The sequence below is a fragment of the Mustela nigripes genome, chromosome 2 (genome assembly GCF_022355385.1).
Source record: "Mustela nigripes isolate SB6536 chromosome 2, MUSNIG.SB6536, whole genome shotgun sequence".
NCBI lineage: Eukaryota > Metazoa > Chordata > Mammalia > Carnivora > Mustelidae > Mustela > Mustela nigripes.
In genome coordinates, this window is record NC_081558.1 from 5,452,835 (window position 1) to 5,468,458 (window position 15,624).

General features: G+C 53.1%; 1 protein-coding gene across 2 annotated transcripts in view; it reads left to right on the forward strand.

The window, feature by feature from the left end:
• The first annotated feature begins 567 nt into the window (after window positions 1–567).
• ELAVL1 (ELAV like RNA binding protein 1) overlaps window positions 568–15,624 on the forward strand; it is a 36,375-nt gene continuing 21,318 nt past the window's right edge. Inside the window, exons 1-2 of one of the 2 annotated variants that reach the window (XM_059388855.1) lie at window positions 568–716; window positions 12,035–12,222. In XM_059388855.1, the coding sequence (XP_059244838.1) occupies window positions 12,051–12,222 (172 nt within the window). In that variant the 5' untranslated portion in view covers window positions 568–716; window positions 12,035–12,050. The remainder of the gene's footprint in view (window positions 717–12,034; window positions 12,223–15,624) is intronic. The other variant, XM_059388854.1, reaches the window with a different exon arrangement.

Genomic DNA, 15,624 nt, shown 5'->3' on the forward strand with positions numbered 1-15,624 from the left:
CGCTCAATAAAATTTTAATGACTGACTCAGGATGCGCCTCTGAGAGCCCGCTAGCTCAACAGTCAACACTCATGTAAGGCAGACCACGTCCCATGCTCCACCTCCTCACCATACCAGATAAGGAAACTGAGGCCCGGCGAGGTGACGTCAGCCACTTCCCAACGGCACGTAGTGCGGAAACGTCGGGGTCGGGATTCGAACCCGGGTCCCGTCCCCACAGCCCTGGCGCGCTGACCATTCCTACCTGGCAGGGAGGCGGCGGCGGCGGGAAAGACAGGCGCGAGGCACACAGCATGCGCTCGGCAAGGGGCGCGGTTCTTTGGCCACCGCCTTCCGTCGGCCTCCATGAGCCCAGCCCCAGCCGGCCTTCCCCGCGGCCATCGCCGGCCACCCGCGTCTCCGCCGGCCGCCGAGCCCTTCGCAGGCGGCGCCGGCCGGAAGTCCCGCCTCCGCCGCGCGCCCCGGGGCGCCGAGACAGGCACGTCGGCCAATGAGAAGCGCGCCGTGGCGGACGCCGGCCAATGGGCGCGCGCGCCGGGGGGGCGTGTCCGGGCCGCGGGCCGGAGCGGGTCGTGCGCGCTGAGGAGGAGCCGCCGCCGCCGTCGCCGTCGCCGCTGCCGCCGCCGCCGCTACCGAGGCCGAGCGGAGCCGTTAGTGCCGCGCCGCCGCCGCCCGCCCGCCCCGGAGCAGCCCCGGGCCCGTCCGCCCGTGTCCAGGTGAGGCGGGGGCCTTCGGCGGCACCCGACGGGGTAGGCCGCGGCAGGCCTGAGCTCGCCTGGCCCGGCCGCGGGCGCCCGCGGGCCTGCACCGGCCGAGGCCCAGGCCGCACCAGGCCGGGAGGGGACGCGCGCGGGCCGCGGCGGGCGGGCGGGGGCCGGCCGGTGTGGGCGCCGGCGTCAGGCCCCGGGCCGGATTCCTCGGCCGCCGCGAGGGGCGGGCGAGGGGGACCACGGCGTGGGCACGCGCCTGGCGGCCGGGCTCCGCGGCCGGGGCCCCAGCAGTCCTGGGAGCCGAGGAGCCGGGGGCGGGAGAGCGAAGCCAGAGGCGAGGGAGTGGGGTGAGCGCCTTCGGCGCGCAGAGGTCACGGCCCACGGGCTCGCTCCCCGGGGAAATCCTACAGATTCTTTTGTAGTCGTTGTCAGAGAACCGCGGTCGATCGGAGGTCCTTTTAGAAGTGTGCATACCTTTCCGAATGTATGGGAGTCTTAGAAAAATATGTATTTTTTGAACGCCATCTCTAACAAAGCTGTTTTTGGGGCGTGGGACGTTGGGATTTGTAAAATATGTGTGTGTGTGTGTGTTGAAAACACAACCTGCATGCAATTGAACAATGGGGGATGGATGCTCTTCCTTTTCCGGTCTCTTCTGCTGCTAGGCTTATTAAAATGGGTTCTGATACCTACTGTGTGCAGGCAGGTGGAGAAGAACTTTTGCATGCGCTGCCCCGGGAGGGACAGAACCACCCCCCACCCCTTACCAAAAGTATTCATGTAGGATCTGTATGGTCAGTGGTCCAGAAGTGGGGAAATAGGAAAGATGGTCCTACTGGAGAAAGATTTCATAACCTGGTCACTACTGACATTTTGGGTCTGATCACGCTGGGTGGCGGTGGGGGTGGGGTGGAGAAGATGTCCTGTATATTGTAGGATGTTGAGTAGCATCCCACTAGATGGCCGCAGGATCTCTTTCCTTTCCTCCCTCCCCCCCCCCACCCCCGCCCCAAGTTGTGAAGATCAGAAATGTCTTGAGGTATTGTTAAAAGTATCACACACACAAGAGAAGCACCACTGAACTAAGGGATCTTAAAAGTTCCTCCTGCCTCATCTCTGATACATCGGGATCCAAGGCTCCCGAGAACTTGTACAAATTCAACTGTGGCAGCCTTAGTTTTCTTATCTGTAAAATGGAGTGGAAAAATTGCTGTGCAGATTTAAGGGTGTGGGAAGCCCCCAGCAATGGCTTGAGCACGGTAAGCACTGAATAGATAATGTCATAAGTAATCACCAGTATTTAGTGACGATTTACTACCGGCTTGTTCCTTTACAGATCTTTATCTCCAGCCCTTGAGATAGGTGCTGTTGTAACTTCCATCTTCAGGACAAACAAACCAAGGCTTAGATGGGTCACTTGTTATGACCAGTCTCTCACCATAAGGTGGCCGAGGTGGGATTTGAACTCAGGCCCTCTGACTCAAAATCCTTACTCTTAACCATGAGATTTTATCGCTCTTACGGTCACAAGTGTCCAGGGAATCCCAAGAGGAATTCCGTTCAGTTTTCATTCACCGTCTTCTGTGTGCGAAGCTTTGTGCTGGGATTTATTACACAATTTTGTGACTTCAGGGTCTACAAAGAGGCTGAGATACACAAACATCTCAAAATGTGGAAATAAATGTTTCTGTTGAAGCACTGGTTTTGGAGGAGGCAGAGTTCGCTTTGGATGTGCTGAGTCTGAGGTCATGGCGCAGCAAATGGAAAACGAGAGAATTATGAAAATACTCTTCCCTGCTTGCTTTATTGCTTCTCTCGCTCTCTGCTTCCTTCTCGCCTCTGCCCTTTCATACTCCAGCAAAAGTTGTCTTTTTTAAAATGCAGGTCTGATCATCATTCCTGATTAAAAGTTTTCTCTGTGGAACAGATTTTAATTTTTTCCCCTCTTTAGGTGACTTCAAAGTTCGGGGTCTCAGGTCTCGCATCTTCTAACCCTCCCCCCCTTTTGCATTTCGCCTGCACCTGGACCTGAAACTCCATCGTCTCTGCCCTTTGTCCACATGGCCTAGAACTTCCCAGTTCTCCTCCACCTACAGATGCTTTCCTCATGCTGCAAGACCCCGCTCAGAGCTCGCCTACCGTTCGGAACCTCCCCTGACTGCCAGTCTCCCTTGACCCGCCCTGGAAACGGCTAACCGTTCCCTCCTTCCCTCGCCTGTGTTCTTATCCCATTCAGTTGAGCCAAATTAAATGCTGAATGGTGAGGGAGGTGCAGTTGCCGCCTTTTGCCCCTAGGTGGCGATAGTAAAGCAGCGAGGCCGGCGGGAGTCTGTAAGTCGGGGGAAGAGCAGAGGAAAGCAGCCTACAGAAGGGAAGTGAGTCTTGCTTCCCTCCTTTAACCAACCCTCCCTGCCCCGCTGCTCGGCGCTCAGAGGCAGTGGTGATTACAGTGTGGGCAGAGTTGGCCACACGTGCGGTGAGGGTTATGCACTGGCTGATGTGTAAGCGCAGAAAAGGAGACTGTTCACCTAGGCAGGGTAGGCAAAAGAGATCACATAATGCTTCCTGGAGGAGGCCAAGCAATGGTGGGGGGTAGGTGCGGGTTAGCCAGGCACAGACCACAGGGAACAGCTTTGCAGGATACAGGAAGAGCATATGCAAAAGCATGGAAGTGGGAACATCTTGGTTTGTTCCAGGAACCATTTGGGGTCTGATCTTTCAGGGGCAAGCAAAGCAAAGTAGGTAGTGGCAAGAGGACTCCTGTGACTGGTGTGCAGAGGGGGTTGTCCTGTAGGCCAGGCCAGGGGTGATTTTAGTCCACGAAGTGAAGGGTTAGGGAGTTAGAGCAGAGTTGGAGGGGGACGGTGCTGCAGGCCAGCAAACCAGTTAGAAGGTGATCGCTTTGCTCTATGTAGGAAAAGCTGCAGCTGTGACCCGGAGCTGTAGTGGTAGGGAAAGAGGGGGATGGGTTTGAGACATGGTTGGGGGTAAGAGACAGGACTCTGTGGGTATTTAGATGTGGGATGTGAGTGAGCAAGAGAGGACACCAGTGGGTGATTCTGGGTCTCCGCCTGAGGGACCAGTAGAAGGCCGGTGGTCAGTAAGAGAAACAGGAAAGGCAAGAGAAGGAGCAGTTTGAAATGCAGACACAGGAAAGCATGCAGTGGATATGCTGTGAAGCAGAGAGGGGACAGAAGGCATTGTCCATGTCCGTACATGCGGGGGCGGGGGGGACTCGCTTTCATGAGCACTGTTGGTTTCACTTGACCCAGGGCCTCTGTGTGTTTTAGCCAAGTCGATGGTCACACTTTTGTAGGTTGAAAACGTGAAACATGACTGCTTGTGGATTGTCATGGGGAATAGGGAGAAGGGGAAGAAACGGCCTCTTGGAGTAACTTCCAGCCTGAGCTGGGGAGAAGAGATCTGTGCAGATATGAAGTAACAAAAGGATAAGCAGCGGGTGGGGACAGCATTGCAAGTGTTGAAAGAAAGGATTGTCTGGTGCTGGGTTTCTGTGTTTGATGAAAGAGCTGGTGTCCATACCTAACGTTGTGATCGAAGAGGCATGGGCAGGAGTTTTAAGGTGCGGCCAGTGGCCCAGGGTGAGTAAGAGAGGAGGGACAAAGCGGTCCGGAAGCCCGAGTGGACTGGTTGGGGCAGGCAGAGAGGGGTTGAGAGGGTGAACTTGGAGATAAGTCTAGAAAAGTATGTCAGGGTCAGGTGGTAGAGGGTTTCTGGATACAGACGAGAGGTGATCTTGGAAGTTTGTTTTCCTGGGGGAGACTTAAGAATGGATGGGCTGGTCAGGATGCTTTTGTGGTACAAGGTGGCCTGGTGATGGCCTGAACAGGAGGACCGGGACTGGGACTGTTCCTTTATCTCATATACCCAGTACCTTGCTCCGTGCCTGGCCATGTGGTTGGCACTCTGTTTTCCTGGGGGAGGGAGGGCCAGAAGGGGGCTCAGGAGTGACTGGATCCAGCCTCCCAGCAAAAAGACATCTCTCCTGGAAGAAGGATTCACAGAGGGAGGAAACAGAAGGCAGAGGAGTGGTTTGGAGGGAGAAGGCCTGGTTGGGTTTGGAGAGACTGGGTTTGAAATAATCCCATGGTGGGGAGACCATTTGGGACTCTGTCTAGGTTAGAGATAAAGGGACCCAAACCAGAATAGTGGCAGAGAGATGGGGGAGAAGGAGATCCATTGCCGATGTGCAACTGGCAGATTTTGATGCCTGTTTAGGTATGAGGGAGGGAGAGAGGTGGCTTGGAGGACAAATGTGTCCTGCCACCAGGGAAAGTAACTCAGGGGGAGAAGAGGCTTGAAGAGGGGGACAAGGGCAGGAGGGGAGGACTTGAGGGTGCCTGCAGTTGGAGACGGGGAGGTCAGGGAGGCATACTCCATTTTGTAAGTGAAGTCAGAGGAAGGGCACAGGGCTGGAGTAAGGTTCATGTCTCTGGTGGACAGAGTGAGAAGCCAGATGACCCATCCAAGCTGGTGTGTGCAGTTGATGGTGAGTGAGCCTAGACAGCGCCAGGGTGTTCCACATAGGTAAGGCTGCAGCCGTGAGCCTTGACTGGTGTGACTCCCTGTGACTCCCACAGAGCCCAGGCCCATTAGAAATGGCATCAGCAGTTTGGATCATTTCCAGGGTTCCGGGGCAAAGAGTCAAAGCGTTCCTTCGTAGACCTGGAGGCAGGTGAAGTGGCCACTTGCCAAGGGTCAGGAGCTGTGCTGGGCACTGCGAAGCAGGTGTACCCTCCCCATTTCACAGACGAGGAGACTGAGGCTTCAGGAAAGGAAGTGCCTTACAGTCAGCTGATCAGCAGTAGGGTAGTATTGAGGCGCAGGTCTGTCAGACTCCGCATCCCGGGAGTTTGCCGTGCCTTGTTGCTCTGGTTCTCTGCAAGAGCCCTGGAGTGGCCTTGACCAGCCAGGAAGGAGCGAGAACTCTTTCACAAGGCTGTGGAGCCAGTCGTGTCCCCGCAGGCCTGCGCAGCACTCGGACTGGGCCACACACTGGCTACACCGGATGTGCTTCTACCCGAAGCTTTTCAGCCTGGTGGATACTGAATTGCTGTGACGTAGCTGGGGCCGGTGGGGCCGGCGGCTCTCCGCGCCGGGGGTTGCTGTGTTCACTGAAGCCCTCGCCTGGCATAGCGCTTAGAACTGGGTCAGCGGGGACATTTCACTTTGTCTCTGGCACCCTCAGGTGTTTCCTGGGTGACCTGACATTCCTGAGGCTTTTACCTTGGAGAACTCAGAATTTTACATCTGGAAGGGACCTTAGCAATAATTGAGTCCAAGCCCCATCATGTGATGTGTGAAGTGTCAAGATTGAGCCTGAGGACATATTTGACTGTTCTAGTTTTGCTCCGGCTTGAGTAATTCAGCAGGGCTGCTGTGTGAATATCAAATGAGACAGATTCTCAGGGGTGTCTAATGGGAACTGGTCTTGGTGCTTTACATGTATATTACCTGTGTAAGTTTTTGCGTCCTTTGTACACATATGTCTTCCCTATGTGCATAGTGGTAATACTACTGATGGGAACAGCATTGCTGAAGTCTCACAGACAACCAGGATTGTTGAAAATAGTGCAATGGGGCTGAAAACCCTCAGAGATCATCCAAACAGGGCTTCTCCATGGGACATGCAGTTACTGGAAGTGTTTCCAGCTCAGCAGGAATTGCTTTGCTAAACTAAGTTTCCCTGTTTGCCCTCTACAATGGAGTCTGATTCTATCAGATGGGACGAGTAGTAAGTAAAAGTCAGGTACTGGGGCGCCTAGGTGGCTCAGTCGGTGGAGCGTCTGACTCTGGGTTTCAGCTCAGGCTGTGATCTCACGGTCGTGGGGCCGAGCCCCCCGTTGGGATCCGTGCTCAGCGTGGAGTCTGCTTGTCCCTCTCCCGCCCCTTCTGCCTCTCGCCTGTTTGCTCTTGCATTCTCACTCTAAAATAGGTAAGTCAATCTTTAAAAAAAAAAAAAGTAAGGTACCGAATATATTAAGACTGTTAGTACAATTTTCAGTTGCCCTTTAACGTGAAGTGGCAAATATACACGATTCCCAGGTGACTCTGAGACCTGGTGTCTGTCCATCCCCGACCTCACCGGCCGATGGGGTGAAAAGCAAATAATTAGGAGTTAGAGTGATTCGTGCATCTGTAAAGTTTTGGGCTAAATGGCGTGTGGGCTCAGGGAACTGGAGCAACCTATTGTCCGGGGGGACGTTTCACAGATGAGTGAGGAGGTGATGGAGAGAGCGGACAGTCTCCGTAAAGGGAGCAGCCAGAACAGAGGCACGGAGATAGGGAGGTCTGCCGCCCTCTAGGGAAGAAGCTGGAGCGAAGGGCCACGTTGCGAAGTGGGGGCTGTTCTGTAGCGACAGTTGGAGGCCCCGCGCTGCCACTGTGAACTGTGCCATGGCTGACCCTGACCATGAGCACAGTACCGAAGCCTCTGAGCCTCAGTGGGCGGGGCCGCCATGGACAGGGGCCTCCGAATGTGCTGACCTGGAGACGTCTCCCTGGAGAGGCCCCGAGCAAGAGGAGACAGCCGGACAAGCCAAGGGGCGGCCAGAAGTAGCTACAACTTGGAAGTCACTGATTGTTGGGGAGAGACAAAGGCCCAGCTGTGGTTGGTGCTTGACAGAAGCTGGCTTGGCCAGGAATTAGGGACATGGATTTGGAAAGGTCAGGGGAGGAACACAGAGAGCAGGGCGGTGCAGCCCTGAAGCTTTGAGAAGCTGTGCTCTGTTTGGGATTTGGGTTTCTCCGTCATGGGCAGTCGTCCTAAGAACTGGGTCCGCAGAGGCTGCTCAGCCTTCCAGGGGGCATCAGGAGGACCCCGAGTGCTGTGGAGTAAGGCTCACTTTTCAAATCTTCAAATTTATTTTCGAGTTCCCTTGAAATCCTGGTGTAGGGTTCTTTGAGTTTTGACAAATGCGTAAAGTCGTGTGGGAGGTGCAGTCCCCAAGAAACAAAGTGCTCTCTTGTGCTCCCCCAGTGTACGCAGCGCCCCCCTTGCTCCCCGCCCCTGGCCACCACTGGCCCATCCCTGCAGTTCTGCTTTTCCCAGGACACACCCTTACACTGCGGAGCCTCGGAGTCAGGTTCCGTTTACTCTGTGGAGTGTATTTGAGACCGATTCAAGTTGCGTGGATGGCAGCACTTTGCTTACTGGGAGCAGAGCTCCATTGCATGGCCTTCCCTAGCCTGGCCGCTGATGGCTCGAAGGGCATCTGGGCTGCTGCAGTTTCAGGTGTGACTGAGTAAAGCCGCTGTGAACGCTTGGCGTGTGGTTTTTATACGAGCGTAGCTTTGCACTTCTCTTGTATGACTACTAATGTAGAATTGCTGGGTCTTGGAAAGCGTATGTTTCAGAAACTGCCCTTACGTCTTCTAAAGCTACTTTAAGGGACACCTGAGTAGCTCAGTTGGGCGGCTGCCTTCCGCTCAGTTCGTGATCCCGGGGTCCTGGGATCGAGTTCTACGTTGGGTGCCCCCTGCTCTGCGGGGAGCCTGCTTTTCCCGCTCCCTCTGCCTGCCATTCTCCCTGCTTGTGCTCTGGCGAATAAATAAATAAAATTTTAAAAAATTAAAAACTAAAGCGACTTTAACATTTTTACATTTCTACCAGCTATGCATGAAAATTCTGGTTTCTCCATATCCTTGATAACGTCTGTTTTGTTGTCGCCTGCCTGCTTTTGTTTTATTTTGGTTTAACCGTTCTAAATGGGTGGCGTTGTCTCGATTCTCATTCCAGATGGGTAACGGTATCTTAACGCAGTTTTAATCTGCACTTCCATAATAACTAATAATGTCGAACGTCTTTTCATGTGTCTGTTTGCCATCCGTATATCTTTTTTGGTGCATTGTTTGTTCGTGTCTTTTGTCATCTTTAAAATTAGGTTGTCTTCTTACTAAGTTTTGAGAGTTAATATATGTTCGGAATGCAAGTCCTTTTTCAGATATGTGATTTGCAAATACTTTCTTCTTCTCTGTAGCCTGTAAGCTTTGCAGAGCAAAAGTTTTACATTGTGATGGTATCCAGTTCTTCAATTTTTAAAAAAATGAATTGTACTTTTGCTGTGGTATCTCAGAAATCTTTGCCTCACCCTGTGTCACAAAGATTTTCTCTTAGAAAATTTCTTTTTTTATATTTTAGAACAGAGGTCGTCACACTTTTTCTGTGAAGAGCCAGATGGTAAATATTTTCAGCTTTTTGGGCCATCTGGTCTCTGTCACAACTACTCAACTCTGTCACTGTAGTGCAAAAGCAGCCACAGACAATACATAAACAAATGAGAATAGCGGTGTGCCAATAAAACTTTATTTATACAAACAGGTGGTGGGCCATCCATTGTTTTAGAAAGTCATCTTTTTAGCGGGCATGCAAGACCCCCCACTCTGAATAATGAGAATGAGGTCATTATTGCGCAGTTCATCATCCATGAAAGCGGGGGGAGGGAGAAGATGGGAGAGGATGTCCCTGACTCCGAACAAAGGTGAGGAGAGGGAGGGCGAAGAAAAACAAGGGAGAAGAGAAAAGCTGGAATCACATTTCGAACAAATGTGTATTTTAATTTTTCAGAGTTAACCCTTGCACTTGGGTTCAGGCTTTAGCAAATGTGTGTGTTTGTGTTTGAGCTGATGATCTGTCTGAAAGCCTCAAGGCTGCAGATGCGTTAACAGAGTTCTGGAGTTTTTCATGATTAAGCCCATTAATGCTGGTGGTATCATGCTTTCTCCTGAAAATTGGTGTTTATTTAATTCATATTTAGATTATATCCAGCATTTCACTTGTACCTGCTATGGGGTCCTGGGGTCCTCACACATACTTCCCCGCACGTGTGTGATTACTTCTGGAGAACAGGTCCGACGGTTCTGAAGCAGAGGGGGCATTGGTGTGAAACTCAAGGGCATCCTCCAGAAGCCTGTAGTGTTTCATGCTTGTATCAGCGGCGTACCAGGGTGTCTGTCTGCCTTATCCTTCTCTACAACGCTAGATTTTGTCCATCCTGGGCGGTCTTGTATCTGACCGACAGAAGGTGGCATCTCTTTTGACTTCACAATTTCCTCATTATCTGTGAGTTTGGGCTCTTGGTTTATTGGCATTTGAATTGCATTTGAATAGTTGCGGCTCATGTCCTTTGTCCCCTTCTCTGTTAATGATGTGTCTTCTTTCTGGTGAGTTTGTAGATGCTTAGAATCAAGTGGTCTAAGCGTTGGGAGTGTTGACATTGGGGGCTGGACAGTTCTTGGTTGTGGGGACTATCCGGGACCTTGTGGCACCGCCGGCCTCCCCACTAGGTTCCAGTGGCACATCACCACCCGCAGTTGTGGTAACCAGAAATGTCTCCAGACACAGCCCGGTGTCCCCTGGAGAGCCGAATCACCCACGCCAAGAACCACTAAATAATGTCGTAGGTAGCGAGCATTTTCTCCCAAGTCCACTGCTTGTCTGCGTGTGGTGCCTCTTGCCACACAGAACTTCTTAATCCTAGGAAATCTGACTTCCCAGTATTTCTTTTATGGCTTTAGATGCTAACCTATTTTATAAAGAACAGGGAGCATAGAACATTTGCAGGTAAATAAAAGAAATACTGGGAGAGTGCACTAACTTCACACGTTGTGTACAGTCCGAAGCAAATCAGGAGGCAGGAAGGAGAGAAGTCCCACCTGTTTCCAGCAGGGGAAGAAAAACCCAAACCCAAAACCACACCTAAGTCCTCTCCCAGTGCTGACTCAGGGGGGAGGTGGGAGCTGTGTTCAGGTTTTTATATAACCACTGGCAAGGCTATTTTTAAAGAAGGCTCAGTGCTCCTGACGGCGGGCACTGGGTTTTCAAGCATAAGAGCGGGGCTGGGCAGAGGGATCCGGAGAGAGGGGTGGGCTGCCCTGGAGACCTCCCGGCTGGTGGGCCGCGGGGCCTTTTTCCGCTGATGACACTTCAGCCCCATGGGGGTGAGTGCCTGCATATTTAGAGGCAGGGACGTGGGACATCTTAGATGACGTGGCCGGGCACGGCAGGACTTGCGAGCAAGCCCAGCACGAGTTGTGTTTTCAGAAGAGCGGTCCCGACGCTCTCGGCCGCGCTGATCCGGACTCCCCTTGAAGCCGTCACTGTGCCGTGGTGTTCACCACTGAGAGCAAAGACCTCTGCGGGTGGCTAAGGGCATTCCAGAGCCTGCAAGCTTTGAAGACCACGTTCCCCCAACTGGTAGAGAAACCCTGACCTCTTCACCAGCTCCGTCGCCATGGCCTTGGGGATAGAGGGATGGAGGGACCCATGGTCTCCCTGCGTGAGGACAGAGACGGGGCACCAGAGTCGCTGTGCTCAGGTGCACATGGCGGCCTCCTCAGTACCCAGCTGCACGGTGGCGCGTGCGGAGATGTGAGGAGGCGATCGGGAAGCTTTGGAAAGCTCTCGAGACAACCCGAACGCTTTTCGCAGGAGCTTGAATGATGGTGCTGGAATTGGTTGTCGGTGTTTTATTTTTAAGTCAGCTCCGCACCCAGCGTGGGGCCTGAACGCAGGACCCTGAGATCCAGAGTCGCACACTCCACCGACTGAGCCGGCCAGGCGCCCCCGTTCGTAGCGTTTTTGAAGCACCCTAGTAAGAAGAGACGGCTGTTGTTTTAGAGCCGTTTCAGGTTTACAGAAAGACTGTGAAGGAAGTACAGAGCGGGCGTCCGTCAGAATCTTCCCTTTGACACCGACATCGTGTGTCGGTGCGGCGTTTTGCTAGACTCCACGAACATAGTTTGCCTTCGGGTTCGGTCTCCGTGTGCACCTTCGGTGTGTTTCGCCTGGATGCGTGCTCACCTGTATGCACCAGGACCAGACAACCCAGAGAGCTGCACTGCACGGAGTCCTCTGCGCTCCTCTCCGCCTCCCGCCCTTCCTTCTGAGCCCTGACAGCCACTGGTCTTCTTACCTGTTCTGGGTTTCATCTCTTCCACGATGTCCTATAACCGGGGTCGCCTGGTGTGTCGCCTTTCAGACTTAACAATACACAGTTAAGGCCTCCCCCAGTCTCTGGCTCCAGAGCTCATTTCCTCCTGTCACCAAATAACGGTCCATTGTGTGCAGGCCGCGGACAGTAGCAGTTTGTTCCTTCCTTCGCCTACTGAAGGGCATGCCGGCTGCTTCCAGCCACGGGGCAGTTATGAATTAGGCCTCCGTAAACCTCCACGTGCGGGTTTTTATGTCAAGTTGAACTTGAGCAGTGTTGAAAAGAAAAAACCCTAAGTGCCAGTCATTCGTTTTGCCATAATGTGCAGTATGGACGTGTGGAATTTACTTGGTTTTTCTCCCCCCTCTACAGATTTTTAAAAAATACAATGTCTAATGGTTATGAAGACCACATGGCCGAAGACTGCAGGGATGATATCGGGAGAACGAATTTAATTGTCAACTACCTCCCTCAGAACATGACCCAGGATGAGCTGCGGAGTCTGTTCAGCAGTATCGGGGAAGTCGAGTCTGCAAAACTCATTCGAGATAAAGTAGCAGGTAAAGAAACGGAGAGGGTTCGTAGGGGGGACTTGGGGGGTCCCACTAAGCACCGGCTTCTGTGCCCACGGTTCCTTAGGGCAGAAGAGCCACCGCCCTGGTGGCAGATTGGACATCGGTTTCCAAAAAAGGAAAAGCTCCTCCCGAGACAGAGCATGTGCACAGCGAGATGGTGGGAGGGTGGGAAGACGAGGGGACACCAGAAATGGGGACAGCCCTGACCGCTGGAAGAGCGCAGACCACGTGCGGGACAGCCGGCCTGGCTCGGCCCCATGCGCCGAAGGGACTCTGGTCCAGGCAGGTCCTTCCCTGTCTTCCTGGGTCCGCGTGCGCAGCCAGGCCCGTGGCAGAACACAGAGTGTCCCTGTGCTGCTTGCCATCACACCATCAGCTGGGACATCGGACACATGCGGAGCTTGAACTCTTGGGGGTGAGAGCGGGGCTCCCCGTGGATCGACAGGCAGGCTGTCTGATTGGATGCCGCCTGAGAGCCCCACTCTCCACTGCCTCCACTTGCGACCTTTAAACCTCAGTGTCCCCACACCTAAAGTGAGGATGGCTCCTACGTCCTAGTGCTTACCTGCCTCATAAGGGTTTGCAGACACCTGGGAAGGCTGTCCTTACGGCGCAACCTCCGCCCCGAGAGTGTGGTTACAAGGAGGAAAACATGGAAAGATCAGGTGCTACGAAGCACTTCCTTCCTTCTGTCCCTAGGAGGAACATCGCTTCTAAGGAGCTGTCCCCTCCTCCTCCTGTCTCCTGCTCCCGTCCTGTCTACCCTTATGCACCCCCGCCCCGCCCCATTCTCGTCCCTCCTCTCTGCTCCGGTGAGCTGAGAAATGGGCAAATGCCCCCCGACCGCCACCCACCAAAGAGGGCTCTGGCTGCCACCCTGGGTTGTGAGACTGGTTCTCTGCACTGAAAACTATTTTAAAAGTTAAAAAAACAAACAACAAAAAACCCACAAGAAAAACTTTATTATGGAAATAAGATAATATCTTGTATTCTGATCTGCATGAAAGTAATATATTAAGCCCTATGTACCCATCGTCTTAACTTCATTGATTCTCAGCTTTTGCCAGGATCCTGAAGTTGCCTGTCTCTGGGCTGCGTCCTGTCGAGGCCAGCTGACTTCTGTGTAGGGAATCAGTTCATCAGAGGGGGCACTGACTTCAGAAGTTTTTTAAGGACTCTTCCAGTTCTGAGTCTGTGATTTAATAAACATCTTCTAACCAGGAATTGTAGATAATACACAAATTTTAACGGTGTTAGAATTTCTAGAAGCCATTATCTTTCTCCTGTTTCGGGAGACCATCTGCATAAGAGTCCTTGTTCAGAAGTGTTTTAAAATTCTCCTATGCTACTAACAAGTCTTGCCTTTCTCCTCTTATGTTCTGACGGGAGGGAAGTTTTAGCCCCATGGATATTCCTGAACATTACAGTCCAATTTTGCCAGCATTCTCACGGTACCTGACTCTTTGTTCACTTGTTGTGGTTTCAAAGGAATGTGAGCTCTGATGATAGGAACACCTAGATTTGGCAAGATCAGTCCAGAGAGAACTGGTTTCGGGAATGGGGTAAAAGCAACAAAGTGTAATTTGGAAATTATTTCAGTTCAGAGATAAACTTTTCCTCCTCTTCAGGCCAGATAAGTGTAACGTACGAAGTGTTATGGAGTCTGTGGCCGCAGGCTCCATCTCAGCTCTGCGTCTTGCTAGCAGTTCTTTAAATTGAAAACAGCCTGCCTTCACAAGAGGCGCACTGCATCTGCTTCTCCCCTCCTGCCGCTGGTGTGCGGAAACCTCGCCCGCTGCGCGGCCCCTCTGTCCCCTGTTAGGCTGCTCTGGTGAAACCCCAGGCAGGGAAATGTTCGTCCAGCTGCTCCCTCCTAGCCGGGCTAACGAAGCCCATCCTGGAGAGAGTCTTGCGTCCAGGCAGATAGATGGATGCCCTCTCAAAGCCCCTTCCCAGCGGAGCTCAGCCTACAACACAGGCATCCCCGGCCCTCACAGCAGCCGCGTCTGCACCCTTCACCCTGGGCTAGCGATTGCCTCCCACCTCGCTGGGAAAATAACAGCCGTCTCCACGTCCTGGGAACCTCAGGCTAGACGAGCACCTGCTTGCCCAGGTCTCTCCGCGATCAGACACGCTCACGTCTGTTCACTTGAAAAGAATCCTTGCTGAGGTTCCTGACCCTCCAGCTCAGAGTGTCTCCACTCAAGACACTTGGGACTGGACAATTCTTGGGGGCAGAGGTTGCGTCTTACGTTGCGGAATGTGGAGCGGCATCCCTTCCACTTGCTAGATGCCAGTGGCATCTTCCAGGTCGTGTCAACTAAAAAAAAAAATGCCCGTAGACGTTGCCAGGTGTCGCCAGTATCCTTCCTCGCTGCTCTAGCTTTTGTCCTCCCTCCCCTCCCATTCACAGAGCCATCAGTTGATTGTCTTCTCTTCCTTCTGGAAGCTTCCCCTCCTCCTGGGCTTCCATGAACTACCTACCTGGCTTTCTCCCAGCCCCGAGGCCTTGCTTTCCCTCTTGCAGCTCTTTCCTGGCCATTAACTTAGACGGTCCTTAGGGTTATTCCCAAGCTGCTGCTTCCCCCTGTGCTTCAACAAGAATGTTCTCCCAACCTTCAGACCCCTCCACCCCTCACCTTCAGTCTTTCCCCAGCCTTTCCCCAGCTTCTGCATCTTACCAGGTGGCCCCAGTGTTCACTCAGTGACTCCAGTCAGAAATCTAAGCATGACTTTTGATGTGTGTCTCTGGCTGGCACTCCTTCTTCTGGATGCTTCCATCCCTTTCCTTCCACCCCTTCCCCTGCCCCACTACCCGCCACAGATCCAGATGAGGCCATGTTGTCTTCTGCCTGCGCTGGCATTCTGGCCTCCTAACCAGCCACCCATGTTTCCTCCAGAAGGCTCTCTTCACTGTGGCAAAGGAATCGAAACAGTCTGCTTGTGCCCCCATCACTGTCAGTTCCCGGGCCCTGCTTACTTCAGGTCACCTTTCCTGGCCCAGCTGTGTCAGCGTTGGATGCTCCTTGTCTGGGTTGCCATAGCAACTGCGCAGCTGGCGGGATGGGTTTCCACACTGCACTAAGTTAGAACTTTCTGGTCCAGGAGGTCCATATGGTTTTCAAAGGCAGGGACCCTGTTAGCTCCTTAGATACAGTCATAATCAGTGCCTGCTGAATGAATGAATGAGTACATCTAGTGAAGGGGGAAATGCTAATCAGCTCGGCCATTCATTTGCTCAACAAATATGTACCGAGTGCCAACCATTGGCCAGTCATGGGCGATAGGAGGAGTGAGGACCGTATGGTGGCTAGGATGCTGGGAAGGTTTGACGGGCTGGCCTCAAGATTCAGGGTGTTTCTGGCTGCCAGGCCCCAGTGCCTGTGT